We start from the raw sequence: 16303 nt of genomic DNA on the forward strand, positions 1-16303 counted from the left end.
TTAGGAGGCTGCTAGCAATGTTTATATTTCAGTTTGCATTCTGCTTGGTGACATATTTACATGGAACTGTGTAAATTTTGTTTGTAAGCTGGCATACACACAGAATACTTTGCAATTGTTCAGCAAAACATTTTATTCTATAAACCAGTATATTTTAAGCTTTAGAGTAAATGTTAGAGTGAATTAAAAAAACATGGGTTTATAGCTCTTTCCAGTGCCCTCTAAAATTCTCAGATACACAAAAATTAAAACAAAAATAATCTTGTGTTGGGAGTTAACAGTGCTCCACTTCTGACAATAAAAGCCGTTGGGTTCCAAACTGTACATTAACATTTTATTAAGTGCACAACCAGCAAAGGAAAAGGGTAAAAAAAGTGTTTTACTCACCCAAGGAGTTTGACTGAATGAATTTTCCACTGAGATCCTGCACTGCAAGAGTGTTTATAGATTCCCTCCTTGTAAAGGAAAAAATCTTCATACACTTTCATTATAGCTAAACAAATAGGAAAAAATCAGCTCAGTTAGCAAATACTGCTTCTATTCTAGTTTGCTCCTTGCATTTTACCAGTGAGGTTTTTGTTGTATGCTAGACTGCATAAGTGTACTTTGTAATTATAATGAATTCTCTAATTGCACAGAAGTTCCCTGTTGTGAGTAAACTAAGGGAAATATTCCAACAGATTTCTCTCTGAGGTCTCTTGTCAAATTAATTGGGATTCCCTATCATGGAAACTCCCTATCAGGGACTTCTTCCAATACAAGCAAGTCTTCCAAGTAAGAAGAAATATCGCCTTCTGCAGGCGTACATAACTTTTTTTCAGTCCTAGCAAAGCCTAGTCCAATGAGAGAAATCTCCTCAAAGTTCATTCATAAAATCTTCAGTTCTGACAAGCATCTGACAAGCATATATTCAGGAATAGTATTTAATAGTCAATGTATATCCATTCATATAATAACCTTTAAAATATGGCACAGTGATAGATCTCTGGTGATTTGCATGTCTTTGTCTGAACCTTATATAGACTTCAGTAATTACATTGGAATTTCCTTATGGAAAGCTAGATTTTCCATATATATGTTCAACCTGACTTTCAGCTGAAAGTATTGTACAGAAGGGGAAAAAATGACGCTTTGTGTCAATATCAATGTAGGGCCAAAAAACTGATGAACTGGAGATCTTGTGCAAGAAAAGGAAAATTATAATATGCATTTTGGKTATATGCATCACTACATGGGAATAGCAGTACCTTTATTTAATTTTTTTCCCCCCACATTTCTTCTGTCACCTTAGTACCATTGCTTTGCTATATGGCAGGCCATCAATACCAGAAAAATGAAAAAATTCTCCAGGTCTACATTACCTTTGAATTCTAGTGAATGAGAAGCATAAATACAAGCTCAACTCCAGCTTACATTTAGCTTTTGATTTAATATTATTAGACATCCACATACCCTGGAACATGAGAATTAATGAAGCTCCATTTCCTAGGGGCTTGTGCCTTGTGAGTCTGGTAAAGTACAAGTTTCACTGACAATTTTTTATGGGGTTGAAATGTTTATAACGTATGTGCCTGGTATAGACCTGGGATACCCAGTAAGGTGAACTCATACTGCAGTCTTTTCTTTGTCTGGCGCATTTCCAAATTTCTTTCCCCTACTTGAGTATTTTCATAAAGTTGAAGGGAATTATTCATCTTTACAACCTCTCAGCCTCTATTAAATTTAGTCGAAAACAGAAAATATTCACAAATTTAATGGGGTGGGGGAGTAAAAGAACAGCTCAAGACATGATCAAATGAGCTCATTTGCCTAGGAAATCTAGCTAAAAATATTCTTTGTTAATGGGGTCACTTCTTACATTCAAAATATATGCAGATAGCAATTCATGGGAAATAAACAACTGTGATACTACCTGAGAGATAAGTCTACAGGAGAGCTATATTAGATAAATAAGAAAAAAGTTAAGTTTATTTAATGGATAATGCTACAGCTTTTGCCAGAGCTATCTGCAAGACCAGAGCTCATAGATATTGAGAGCAATAGACCAAGTGGAAAATACCACAAACTTTATTTTTGCATTCTATCCACAAGCTCAGGATTCCATTAGAGCTGTCTGGAAATTTTTTTTTTTTTCTCTTTTTTCCCCCATGCTCAGTAGTGTAAAATCAGCCAGGATTACATATTATACCTACATATATTGTGCATATATATATATATATATCTCCTGCATATTAATCAGGAGCTAAATAATGGTACAGTATTGGAAGTTAAGTGGCCTGAGTACATGAAGTGTAGCGTGCGCAGAGGGATGATGTTTCAAAATTAAGTCCAAGAATTATTGAGATATTTTTATTTATTCAGTGACATTGCCCTGACATAGACAGGATTGAGACGATCACACTCAACCAGCTGGTGGTACTCCCTCCTAGGTAGAAGAGGCTGTATATTTTCCAAAATTAATGGATTAATTTTTCATGAATCATAAGATTTTCAAAACAACAATTTTCATAAGATTGACTATAGCTCATGCATGAACTCCCTCTGTCATGCTGAGCTGTCAGATCTACATATATAAATGTAGCAGACTATTACATCCATTCTAGTACAGATTTTTCGCATAAAGTTCTTAAATTAAAACCTATGCATCTAAAACATTCTAAGATACAAAAAATAAAAAAGCAGACATTACAGAAGGAACAAAAGTATAGCACAATACAATAATGTACCATAGTGCTTTCTCCAGATCCTTTTATTGTGCCAGCAAATGAAATACCATTGTTTTCCAAGACCATGATAGCTAAAATTATATATTTTGTAGGGGCAAAATCTTCATGTTTTGCTAATAATGGGTTAGCTATTCTTTTGGTTGAGACTGAATAACGTGATAGAGAGGCATATTTTTTTCTGTCAACACTATAGCTATCAGAGTATTTTCTAAAGTTCATTAATAAAAAGTTGAGAAAGGAATATTCAATTGTCCATTTGAATATTTTCAAGGCACTAATGAAAGTTCACTATGTTTATTTGAAAATGGAACCCTTCCTTAAAAAAATGTAGTGTTTCATCATTTGCACCTGAAACTGCTAATTGCTCAGTTCATGTGCCATAAAACACAACAAAGTTTGCCATAGAGAAATTGTCTTTTGATTTTGAAAGATGAATAATAGAAAATTTTCAATTAAATTCCTAAATCTACTTTCAGCAAGGTAGGAAAATAAATTATTTTCTTAGCTTTGAATATGCAGAAAAACACAGATATATTCATCATCATACAAGATGACTGTCTACATCATGACCCTAAAAGGATTTTAAATGTTTTCCAGCTATTAAAAATTACTTTGCACATTAGATAAGGTTGGCTATAAGCACTTTGTAAGTTCTTGAGGAATGAAAAATGGAGTAATCCTGGAAAATCTTTTCAGTAGCTGAAGATCACTTACAGGATATTTTGGGAAAAAAAAATAAGGTTTTAAAGTTAGAATTGTGCCCTGATTGTATTTGTAGTACAGACAGATAGAATAGGGAACCAGTGACAAATTATCGTGTCATAACTGTGACATAGTTAAAAATCTCATTATAGCAAGAAGAAAAAATGGAAAGGGATTTCACTCAGTGAAATACTCTCTGTTGCATACCTACACTCTCTGTTATATACTTAGCTTCAGATTTTGATTTTCCACAAACAACATTACCTTAACCTGATACAGACACTTTCTCTGAAAACCTGTTGACTTTTCAGGAAATTATAGAAAGTATTGAATGGCTAAAACTTAACAAATAGCTGAATATAGATTGTTTTATGGGGAGATTTAGTATTGATAGATTAATCGAGTAAACTGTGTGTACATATCTTAGGAATGCAATATTAGAAAATGGTCTAAGATTGTATCTTCAGTATCCTAATTCTCTCATTTTCTTAAAACCAATGGAACTTACTGTGTTCACTCCTAGATCAAATGAAACATAGGGAAGAATATTTTCCTTGACCAAACAAACTTGAGTAGATCACAAAAGACTGCTAGTATTAATCTTGTTAAAGCCGAGTTTAAAATTAATTGCAACTGCCCACATAATGTGTTTAAAAAAAAAAGTCAACACCAAGATGTATTGAAATGAATTCAATTTAATAATCTGGACCATTTCAACAACAAGTTGGAAGCAAGGATAATTCATTGTAAAGTTGAAGGCAGTAGAAATGCAGACTTGAGGAATAATATATAAAAGAGCATTTCCTTAAAAATCCCCTAAAAGCAAATGCTTAGTTTTTCTATAGGTCTTCCTTTATTTCCATCTGTGAAAGATGGACCTCCCACTGAATGCACTTTCCCTGTCACCGAAGACTCAATCCCCAAACTCTGACATCTCGGGAGAACCGGAGGGCGAGAAGCTGCAGGCACAGGCACCATCAGCACCATCTGCAGTTGCAACCGGATATGGCTGGGCAAAGCATCTCTTCTCCCCTCACTTCCTACCAAAGTCTCTTTATTTCCCTAAGAGAGCTGGATTCTTCATTGCAGGTCTCAGACGAAAAGCCCGAATCTTGTGAGCCTTTTGTGGCAAACGAAAGTGTACAGGCTACAAAAGGGGAAATTCTGGGGCCATTTCAGCACTAAATGACTCTCTAGAGGGTGCAAATGCTTCAGTGATGCTTTTGGGGGACAGCAAACACGAAGGGCCCTGGCTAGCAGCGGGATCAGCCCCAGCCCCAGGCGGCAGAGCTCTGCTAATGTTAAACTTTGCCTGCACAGCCCCAAATTGCTATTTCATCAGTGAATGAAAAGCTGTCATGGGAAAAAGTTACATTTCCAGCACATAGATTTTTCACAAGTTTGCAACAAATCCAGCTCAAAGTCTTTTTGCTCATTATGGACCTTGATCCAGTACAGCTGTCTCTAGGATGACTGCTTGCACACCAAAAGTTACATAAATGCTGGAGTCCCTTGATGAACTACAGCCCATATGTCTGTTTTATTCACTGTGGAATGCAACCTATGATTTCTAATATTTTGATACAAGGTCACTGCACACTTTAATTATTTCAGTAATGATATTATCATCTTTCAAACTTACCATACCTTGCACTGGTCCTTTGTCCATGATTTCTTTCATTATGTCAGTTTCCTGAGGGGAGGGAACAGCAGGAGTGGAGAGGTCATGCAAATAAAATAAATTCTATTAAATAAAATATGCTATACATATATTATACATATACATATACATATACTTATAATAATTTACCGTTGTGTATATACACATGTGGTATGAACATACCATTATACTTGTATTTCTGCTACAGAATGTTAGGGTTACCAAATGCACAAAACTTTCAGAAACATATTTAAGAAGCAGTTATGCATAGTTATGATGGCATAATTTCTTTTCTATGTCTAATTTCTGTAGGACCACAAAGCAGCATCTTTAAGAGAATAATGTATGACTGAGAAACAATATAGAATTTAAAACATTCTGAAAATAATAGGGCAATAGACTTTATAACAGCACTAGTTCTCAAGTAAAGTGAACACATTTCCATATGCCAGAAAGCTTTCAAGCCCCAAAGGACAAAAAACAAATGCAAGAGAGGATGAATACGCAGCATGAACTTACTTGTGAGGATACCCTGTAGTGGGAGGCGCACCGATATAACCGATTGTATTGCTCTAAAGCATTGGGACACGGCCCTGTTGTATAGTTTTTCCCAAGTTCACTTGACACATAACAGTGATTTTCACCTGGTGGCTGCAGGTGCTGATTCCAAAATAATGGATAACAAGAATAAGACACAATCCTGTTCAGATAAAAAAATAAATTGATAAGAAGTTTGTTTAAACATTTTTGCAGTTTTATTTCAAACTTTTAATTATTTAGTCACTGCCCACATATCAAGTAAGTAAGAATAAGATAAATAAATTGCCAGTGTTTTCAACAGGATCCATTTAGCAAAAACTGCTTGTGAAATGTAGATATTTGCAGCAGAAAATTTTTAAGGGAAATTAGCCATTTTCTGTTTTCTCTACATTTTCTACAGGACTGCTGATGAAAAGCAGCAGGTTTTTTTATTTCTTTTAGCTGAAAAGTCTCTGACCTTCCATTTGTCATAATAAATATGGGGAACATTTGTTCTCCCTCTTTAAGAATATTTGTTGAGATAGAAATTCTATATGCATTTTTTAAAGGTTTGGGTGAAAATATTTGCTGTCCTGTTGGCATGTGAGTAAATTTGGTGGTTCTTCCTAAGAAAGGTACACCCCTAAGTGGTTAATACCAGCAACATTTGTTTCTGAGTGGAGTGCACCCCTTAAAAGAGAACTGAAATACATTGGAGATAAGTAGAAGTGAGAACGTGCCTTGGAAGATGTTATTGCACTGAGTTTTTGGTAAGTTAACAAACAATCTGACTGTAGAGAGGTACTACGGAAAGCTTTCACACAGGGGTTGGTGACTGGGTTTCTCCATCTTGATCCACTGGAGAAAAAGAAAAGGCCAGGGGAGAGGACCAGTCACAGGGTTCCCTCTGCCAGTTCCTAGTTATTGACAGTAATGAGTCTCTCAAGGAGACTAAACTGACAGCTTGGGCCATGATAGCCCAGGAATATGCTTCCAGTCTCTACAACTACTGAAATCATCCTGGTTATTTCTTAAAAAAGTGTCTACCTCTAAACATTTTCCAAATGCTGAGAGATGGTTTGCTCACACATACAACAATTGCATTTTTCCTACTATTCACTATAAAGCTCTATTAATGGTTCAGATTCAAGTTTTTTAGAGTTTATTTCTAGGAAATATGACTCACTGCTAGCACTGCTTAATGAAATTAAATGATATGTTTAAAATATTGAGTCCAGTAATCACTGGACAGTTGTTATTCTAATAAAGATTTCAAAACCACAAAAATCTACTTATGACAAGAATCTTGGGGGAAATGTACCATTGGAAACGTGAATTAAATTTATTGTTTTAAAAGAGCTCTGCCTACAAAGACAAAGCTTTGAATAACAAAGCTTCATCTGGTAAACACTTCTATAGTGGCAGGCTGCAAAGACTTGACAGCATTTGACACTGATCTTGTCTGAGGAGTGATGGTGGAACAGCTGTAATTACTCCCCTGAGACTTGAACCCCTGTAAGCTTTGGATTTGAAAACATCCAATGTGCTGAATCAAAGGATCTTGAAGCCCATGTTAAGAGACCGTAATGCATGTAAGGGGCAATGAAAATAAGAGGTGTTTCAAGGAAAAGTAAAGAGGGGTTTTAATTCTTTACCTTGTCAATACATCAAAAACTTATTATAATCAACTGCCTCTTCACACAATAAGTTTGTTTCTTTCAAGTAGCTTATCTTGAATAGTTCAGCCATTCTGACTTTGATTACATGAACATCCTTTTTAGTTCAATAAAGTGAATCAAATAAAGCATATATTTAAAATGCACTTACTGACAATCTGAAATATATATATAAAGGCATCCTGAGTCTTCCAGTTATTATGTTAACTGAGTTATTAGATATTAGGACCTCCTAGCTTTTTACATTATAGTACTAGATGTTTCCAAAACAATTTTATAAATTTCTGTTTTGATGTCATGGAGGCATATCAGAAGGGTTCTTTTAAAAATAGAACTAAATAGTTCAATATAGTTCTTTGAAGAAGAATATTTTAAAATAGATATTCCTATAAAAAGGAACATCTATTTTAGTAGATCAGCAATTATACTGAATTTTATGAATCTGAAGAACTATAAACTGTATTTCCATGCAATTTGGGGAATAATTATGTTTGCCTGTGTTTCCTTAGTTGCCAGAACTTTTACAAGATGAACACATATATGTTTCAATTACTCTAGATAAAACATGGCTTTTTCCTATCAAGTATTCAGTAGTAGAGCAATTGACCTTGAGGAGAATGTTTCAAAGTCTTTTTCTTCTTAGCAAATTGTTTCTGGACAAGCTAGACCAAAACAACCAGGAGCTGGAAAAAAACCATAATTCTGCCTAGACAAAAAGGGACTCTCTGTCTCAGGGTTGTTAGCTGTTATTGCTTAGGTTTTCAATCTATTGACTGTCAACCCCTTTAAATCCCTTCCAAATGTCTGAAGATGTTCTGTATTCCCAGATTTCCACTGGGGAACGGTAATTAATTAGGTCAAATACACATAGATTGCTATTCCTTTTCAAAAAATTTATTGTGCTTTGTTTCTACTGCTGGGTTGAAATAAAACTTTTTTATGGTTTATATGTGTGTATATGTATGTATGTATATATAAAGTATATAGAATGCTTCTATTCATATATAATTTCTCTAGTCACCCCGGGTCACAAATTTCCTAAAGAAATAAAGCACTGCTGGTAGGTGCAATCAGGCCTGCAAGGTAGGTAAGGTGCATAAATAGAACTCTTACAGCATAATCTAGTATAAGAGAGGCAGAAGCATGTGATTGATTGTATTCCAGCACAAGGAACAGGATGACATCTGACATCTATTCCTCAGGTGTACTTAGAAGTGTTCCAGAGGGAAAAAACAGAGGAGCAATTCCTTCCTGGTACAGGGATTTTTTTTTCCCTTCTATCAGCTAGATTGTCCTTCTGGAGTTGTCACAAGTTCTGCCTGTGTCTTCTATGGCAAAAGAAGCGAAGCACTAAGGGATGAGCTGGTGAACTGGAGGTACGTAGTAATTTGGACAAGATAATTCTGAAATTGCAGTTACTTTTAAATTCTTTCATTAAACACAGTTTTCACAGTTATGATTAACATAATTTAACATAAATATAGGTATCAGCTCTTTGAATTAGTTTGCACATTCTGAAGAATATTTCACATTTCAGGGATAGCAACAGAGAAGACCCTGCCAGAAGAGTCATAGAAGAATAACTGAAACAAATATGAATATATTTGTGTGTACATGTACATATGCACATGCACATATAATAGCACTAGGAGCAAGCAATATCCAGTGAGAAACATCAAAAGTCTGTGTTGCATTCATAAAACCTTGGCAGAATTCATATGAAGTCATTTATGGTTTTGTGTGTTCAATCCTGTGACAATCTTTCATTTCTATTGCATTTATGTGTCTTAATTGAGAGATAAGGACATAATTTAAAATATTAGCTTATATTATTAGCAAGTTGGCCAAAATTAATAACAATAATATCCTTATCATACTCTGCAACCACTGAGAGGCCAAACTATGAAACAGATCAGGCCCTGATTAGAAGCAGTATTTCCATTCAAGTGTGTTAACCTTTTACTGCCTGGAACTGAAATGTTTTTTTTTCCATTTTCAGACTGTAAGCTTTTAATTTCCATTACCAGATAAAATAGATGCTTTCAATCCCTCCCAATTTAACTAAAAGAGGCCTAAAATTAATAATAATCAGCTGGATTTATTCTTTAATTAATGGAGAAAGAGAGAGAGAGGGAAAGTGAGTGTCAGGCAGTGATTCAGTTCCACTTATAACAGATTTCTCTGTTAACTGGGCACTCAGCATTTCTGAAAGGTCAGGTCTCAGCACTGGCCTAACTCTCCTCACTCAGCTCTATGGAAGTCTTCTATTGGCTTCATCAAGGACAGTTTAGGCCAGCACCTGATTTTCCTGAAAATCTATCAAAAATTTGAGATAAGCACACTTCAGAAAGCAGAAAGCCAGAAGCTTTAAAACAACATTGAAAACCTGCTGTGAAAATTTACAAGCCCACAGAAAATCATTGTGCCTTCATCTTATTGCTGGCTATGAAGATAATGAAAAAAATGATTGCAATATACTGTCTCATAAAATAAAAATTACCTGAAAGTGTGAGGAAGCAAGCAGTATTTAACAAGACTCATTCAAGAGACATTTCAGACATTTATCCCATAAATTTCTATTGTTCCGTATTCAAAAATAAAGGATTATGGATTACAGTTTCAGTAACTAAAATGATTCAATTATCAGCGCCAGTGAATCCCAAAAATTAATTTCTTTTAGGTAAGCATGATACCATTTGCTCTTGGCCTCTGTCAGAGACAAAAGATTGGGCTAGACGGACCTTTGCTCTGGCCATTCTTATGCTCTTATGCTCTCTCCCTTTGGATCTTTTTCTTAAAGTGTTTATCTGTGGTTAGGATTGCTGGAGGATAATTTGAAATACCATTTAGATTTGGGAAAGAAAATGAGTATTTTGAAGTCTTGTTTATTAAGCAGGGTAAGTAGAGATATTTTCAGGCGTGATAGTTCAATGGTGAATCAATAATCAGGGATAGGCAAAGGTCTGTAAGAGTGCAGTGACATTGTACATGTTGGAACTGGCTCTGTGGCAACAATAAAACTGGATGATTGGCCAAGAAGGTCTTATGTTACAGAGATCTCATGGAGAGTCTTCAAAAATTCATGCTAGTTCTTATAACTGCCTTGCAGATTCTTTATTCAGACAGTCTGCTGCAAGAGTCTGGTGAATACCGTAAGGTGTCTTAGATGACTGAGCAATAATACATGTACTTGGGAATTCAGAGGCCCAAAGGTCTAATTCCAAGGGTTCTGGGGACCTGAGGTGCCCTACCTCAGTGTTTTCAAACTTATGTCAGTCGTAAGGCCTGCTCTGCACACAGTTTCATGCTAGTACAATATGGTCAGTCATTAAGTATTCTTCTCACTGCAGTCTTTATATTAGCACAAACTCCAGTGTGGATACAACTAAGTAGATAAAGAATTCTCTCATACAGCTTCAGCCCACTTTGCTTTCCTTATGGAAATGAACTAATCTCTGCATAATTATACTGCTTCTGCAGAAAGGGTTGCACCACACTAACCACATTGCTTCAAGTTAAAAAAATATGACTTTCTGGTATAGAAAGAGTCTTATTATTAGGCATTATGGTAGTTATGCCTGTACAGAGATAACAGGGAGAACAGAAATCTAGGAGATTGTGCTATATCTGCATTCTTTAGCTTTTTTTTCCTCTAAGAAAGGAACTTTAACCTTTGTAGAGAGAATATCCATTCAAATGGATCTTTTATCTGATCTACTCTGCCAATTCTTGTGCTGCTATCCCTAATATGGTAAGCAAGTGAACAATCAGAAGTAAAAAAAAAAAAGAGCTTTATTTACTTTCTTAAGAGCTTGAGCTGTTGGTTAAAAGAAGCCTGCTCTTCAAGTTACAGAAAAGCATTGCTTAAAATACTAAAGTATAACTTTCACTGCATCATGAAGGCCTTTGGCTTTACATGAACAAGATGCTAAGAGGCCTTTTCTAGGGTGAAATTCATTACTATCCCAATGTGATTACATATATAAAGGGTCTACCACTCAAAACCTAGAACATAATTAGTGTCCTTCTAATATTTAAACTCTGAGATAGGAAAATAGAGAAACACTTGTTGTAAAATCTCCTCATTACAATACAAAATCCTTGCCAGAGCAGAAATACACTCGATACACTTGAAGATAACCAGCATGATTGCTCTGTGTACTTAGTGTCCATGTGAATGACAGCACTTTGGTCTTAACCTGGATCCCCAGGCTGCCATGATAACTACAATATCTGATGAGTCATGTCTGACATTCTCTTGATCTGTTCATGGTTTGTTTGGTTTTTTAACTAACATCAAAAGTTGCCAGACAGCAGACCTGAGATCTCTCATCCTGCAAGCATCAGGTATATCAGAGTAAGGGATGTGTGACTGTAAAAGTGAGAGAGCAGGTAGATTTGGGTGTGGAACAGGAAGTACAAGTTAATTCTCATAACATGAGAAACAGTTGAATTTGATTATGGAATATATAAAATGTCATTATTTCAAATTCTCCTGGAAGGCATTTCCAGGCACATGAAGGTCAAGAAGTAGACTGGGAACAGAAAGCACAGGTTTACCAGGGAAGGGGGTGCCTAACCAACCTGATTCCTCTCTATAAATCGATGACTGGCTCCATGGACCAAAGAAGAACAGTGGATATCATTTACCTTGACTTTAGCAACATTTTCAGCACAATCTCCTATAGTATTCTTCCAGACAAACTGGAAAGATATAGACTGGATGGGTAGATTACAAGATCAGCAGAAACTGAACTGGACTGCCATGCTCAGAGGTCAACAGTTCAAAGTGACCATTCAGTAGTGACATTCCTCAGGGGTTAACAATGAAGCAGTACTGCTTAGCATCTATATTAACAACCTGGACAGTGGGACATAAGGAACCCTCAGCTAATTTGTGGAGGACCCCAAACTGGTGGAAAGTGATCAGTATGCTGGAGGGAAGGGCTGCCATTCAGAGGCATGCTGACAGGCTGGGGAAATGAGCTGAGAGAAACTTCAATTGTAATACCATTGAACCCCAAGTTCAGTGATATTACAGCTACTGACAACATCTAGTTATAATGAGGTGTAAATGGGAGATAGCTGTTTACAGAGTGTCCTCAGCAAGAGTTCTCATTTCATCCAAAATAGTCTTCACCTATTTTTTTGGGAATGTTTCACAGTTCCTGGGCTTCAAAGAAAATGTAAATGAGAGATGGTGATAATCCTGACAAGGTAATACAGTTAATCTGACCTAAGACAGAGCTAAATGTTTCCATTTTGAAAGGTCAGAAAAAATCATTGTAACACATGTACCTTAATCAGATGGTTCAAGTTAAAATATTCTAAACAGTTAGTTAAATATTTACCCATGTGTTTTCAGATATCTCCAAGCACCATCAATACTTCCACCATTACATCCATTTTGATTCCTGGTATCACAAGAGATCAAATTCTGAATGGAAAGGTTGTCTGTGATCAGACCTTCAGAATGAATTGCTATTCTATCTGCTGCAACACCTATTTTGAAAGAAATTTTCTGTTATTAAAAAGTGAATAATTAGTCATGAAAGCTCTCTGGTCATTGTGAAAGGTGGCCTGAAACACAACATCAATATTTTTGATCTGTGTGGATACCTTTACATAACAATTGGTGTATAATCTGCACAGAATTTTGAGGGAGATAATTGTGAAACTGCAAAGATAAATGAGCAGATTTGCTGAAATATTGTAAATCCATAGATTTACTGGTTATCATAACATTCCATATATCCAAAGGTCAGATGAGGTATTTAGATAATCTAGTCTGATAGCGTCTATCGTGTTTGTTAATGTACATCCATCTCTAGCTGACTCCAGCAGAAGATGCAAATACTCCCCACTTCTCCGCAGATGACTCCCCAAATTCCTATTATTCAAGAGTCCCTTTTCTTTCCTTTCTAGATATCCTTCCTTTACTTGGGGGGAAAAATAAAAAAAAGAACAGTCCTGTCAAGAATAAAATTCAAGACTGAAAGTATGTAGTAGCTTTACTGGATAGAATATTTTGGAATTGCTCATATTATTGTATAAGTGTGGGATTCATTGGATCATCTTCCCTTATCACAGAAAATTCTGCTTCTGAGATAGTCTTCTTAAATGTCTACACTAGATCAGCAAGTCATGGTTCTAAATACTAATATATTTATGCACTGATTTAAAGGCAGACTAGGTTAACTAAATTGTAAGTGAAATTAAGACTCTTATGTTTCATTCTTTAATGGGCAACAGTGAAACAATTATTAAACCCCAATCCCAATCATTACCTGTACTTAAATTATATCTTCTTTTACCATTAGCACTTCATTTTTGAGCCTGAAAATAAAAATCTCCATTGAAATCTAAAGCCCAATCAAAATCAACACTGACTTCAGTGAACTTTAGACCAGACTTCAAAAGAATGAGGAAGGTCAAATGGAGTCAGCCGACAGCAACAGTGACTCTGTTTTACACTGTCATAAGATGTCACATGATAATGAAACTATTTTCATGGGTGTAAAAGCTTTTTTTTTTTTTTAAGAGTTTTTTAGAATTACCTAAACACCATGGGAAGGGAGCTGGTAATATTTAGCATTGAAAACTGATGTGAATTAAAATCAGAGGATTCATTTATTAAAGGGAAAATTAAGGCTGAGTATCTGGAAAGTTTTGCTCAGTGAGCTCTATTCATCTCTGCAGTAATCTGTCAGGAGAACTGTTAGAAGCTCTCTTGATTTTCTCATTTAAAACTGCAATGGACATGGTACTTTGGTAATAGAGTGTTTTCAGTCTGGCTTTGGCAGAAAGTTGGGATTAACTAACCTAAATGTTCCTTTCCTTCTCTGATTTAAAGCAGCAGTTTCAGAAACCTGCACCTATGAGGATCCACTGGAAGGACCGAGTCATAGGATTGTATAAATTTTTTCTCTATCTTTACATGCCCAAATATGTACTGAGATTTCTTTCTGCTTAAAAAAAATGAACAGAACTGATCTCTATAGTTTCCTTGAAGAAGGGGATACAAACTCTCATGTGTCCGTTTTTCATAAAACCAAAGGCTGTAGCAGTGCAACTCAAGCTCATGTTCTGACATTTCTTTGTTTACAGAATGTGAAAATAATTTCTTACACAAATATCTGAATAGTGTCAGAGTTTCTCCTCATAAAGTTATCGAAAATATTATACTTAATTTACTTGAATAGTAAGGCTAGATAATGGCAAGCGCACAAATATAAAAATATATGAAAAAAAAAAAAAGCCTGCATCTTTTAGGCTTTTCATTAGGCTTTCCAGACAAGCACGTAGTTGTTCAAGCAGGCCATGTAGATTTTTAAAAAGTTACTCTACTAGTTATGGTAAAGCACACTAGTCAATGCATTCTCTACTTTCTTTTACCAGCAAGGTTCCCCCTGATGTGCAAATTTATGAAAAGCAAAGAAAAAGGCTCTGCAACTTAATTTCTTAAGTCATTGAGACATCTTAGAGGGAAAGGTATGGTAATTTTAAATGTTGCTGTTTGCTGATAAAAAGTGAACAGCAAACTGAAATCACTTCATTACTAATCTCTACAAGTTTCCATCACACTTGTAACATGCAATGATATTTTAAAAAGGAGAATGAAACTGATATTACTTGCAGTTGAAAAAGCCCAGGATGCTCCACAGTTTCGTTGATCCAAAGGATCATGAATCCACTCAGGCCATGCATAAGTGGCTGCAAAAAACACGGGAAATTGTTCTTCTGGTAGTGAGTTTCTCTAAAACAAAGTGTACAAGACCCAAGTATATTTTATTTCCATACTGAGGAATGTATTAAGAGTAAATTTGACCCTAACTTTGCCTTAAAAGTCCTTAATTTTTAAATTGAAATAGAAAGCACTAGCAACTATGGCTTCCAGAGCATCCGTTTTGAAGCTGGGTGCTCCGGGGGTTTGGAAGCCTCCAAGCCGGGGGCTTGGGCTTCTGGCACTCCACTGCTTGGCCAGGAAGCTCAGCTCTGCATCTGGCAACCAGACAGTGTCTGGTGAGGAACCGGTCTGCTTTCCCTCTCATTTTTATCCCAACTAACACTTCCCTATGAAACATGTCAGTTATCACCCGGCTGGCATTTCTGGAAGGAAGAGCTTTCTGCTATGAATAGCAGCAAGGTTATGTACCTGTTACACTCTTTGCTTCAACATGATTTACATATGAAATGAATGTATTTCCATGTGGCTGGAGATACTAATTACCACAGGAGAGGAATCAGTAGAGTGTATCATTGACTCATCTTTTACAAAGAGGTTTTTCAATCTCTAGCACTTATTCTTGTTCCAGAAGGAAAACAGTATATTTTCTTCTGCTTCACAATCTGATCATGAGCTGTTGAGAACTCATGGCCTGCTCAGGCCATCCATTTGACCATCCTTTTTTGGCATCTTCATCTCTCAGCCTTAATTTATGTCCTCCATGCTTTGCTTAAATAGCCACATAAGCAAGCACCATCTGGTATAACTACTCATAATCTGCTCTGTTTGACATACCAAAACCACTGAGCTTTTTTTTTTCATTGTTGTTGAACTTTGTGGACTTATTGCTTATGCTGCATAGGGAGGTAGGAATTGCCATACTGAATGACAATAACAGTCCATCCAGTCTAGCAGTCTCTCTCAATTGTTGGAAGCATTTGTTTCAGAGAAAATACAGTGAAACCTGCATTTGTAAGATAACCTACTCCCAAGAAAAACATTCTCTGATTCTTCTTTATTATAAGCAGGCTTACACCCTGAAGCACAATAGGTTCTATCCTGTACATTCTTTTATTTTATCTCTATTTATTTATCTTTAGTCTTCTTATTCTGGGTATCCCCACTGCATCATTTTTCTGAAGTGCTTAAGTGACTCACAAGACCTTTTCCTCAGGTGATTTAAACATTTTAGCCCAGTTCTTTCAAGCTATTTCAGGACTCTCTGGGGAACCAAGCTTTAACAATGCGACTGCGTCATGATTGCTTCGTGGTATGTCTTCGGAAACGCTAGTGC

At 35.9% G+C, this 16303-nt stretch overlaps 1 protein-coding gene across 1 annotated transcript in view; it reads right to left on the minus strand.

Annotated features, from left to right (window-relative positions):
* TINAG (tubulointerstitial nephritis antigen) overlaps nucleotides 1-16303 on the minus strand; it is a 43010-nt gene that overhangs the window by 14505 nt on the left and 12202 nt on the right. Inside the window, exons 5-9 of the mRNA XM_026074267.1 lie at nucleotides 14916-15039; nucleotides 12635-12785; nucleotides 5608-5788; nucleotides 5076-5121; nucleotides 388-493 (exon numbers count right to left, since the gene is read on the minus strand). Coding sequence (XP_025930052.1) covers nucleotides 388-493; nucleotides 5076-5121; nucleotides 5608-5788; nucleotides 12635-12785; nucleotides 14916-15039 — 608 coding nt within the window. The remainder of the gene's footprint in view (nucleotides 1-387; nucleotides 494-5075; nucleotides 5122-5607; nucleotides 5789-12634; nucleotides 12786-14915; nucleotides 15040-16303) is intronic.

This window comes from Apteryx rowi, unplaced genomic scaffold (genome assembly GCF_003343035.1).
Source record: "Apteryx rowi isolate R43461 unplaced genomic scaffold, aptRow1 scaffold_383, whole genome shotgun sequence".
In the NCBI taxonomy this organism is placed as follows: domain Eukaryota; kingdom Metazoa; phylum Chordata; class Aves; order Apterygiformes; family Apterygidae; genus Apteryx; species Apteryx rowi.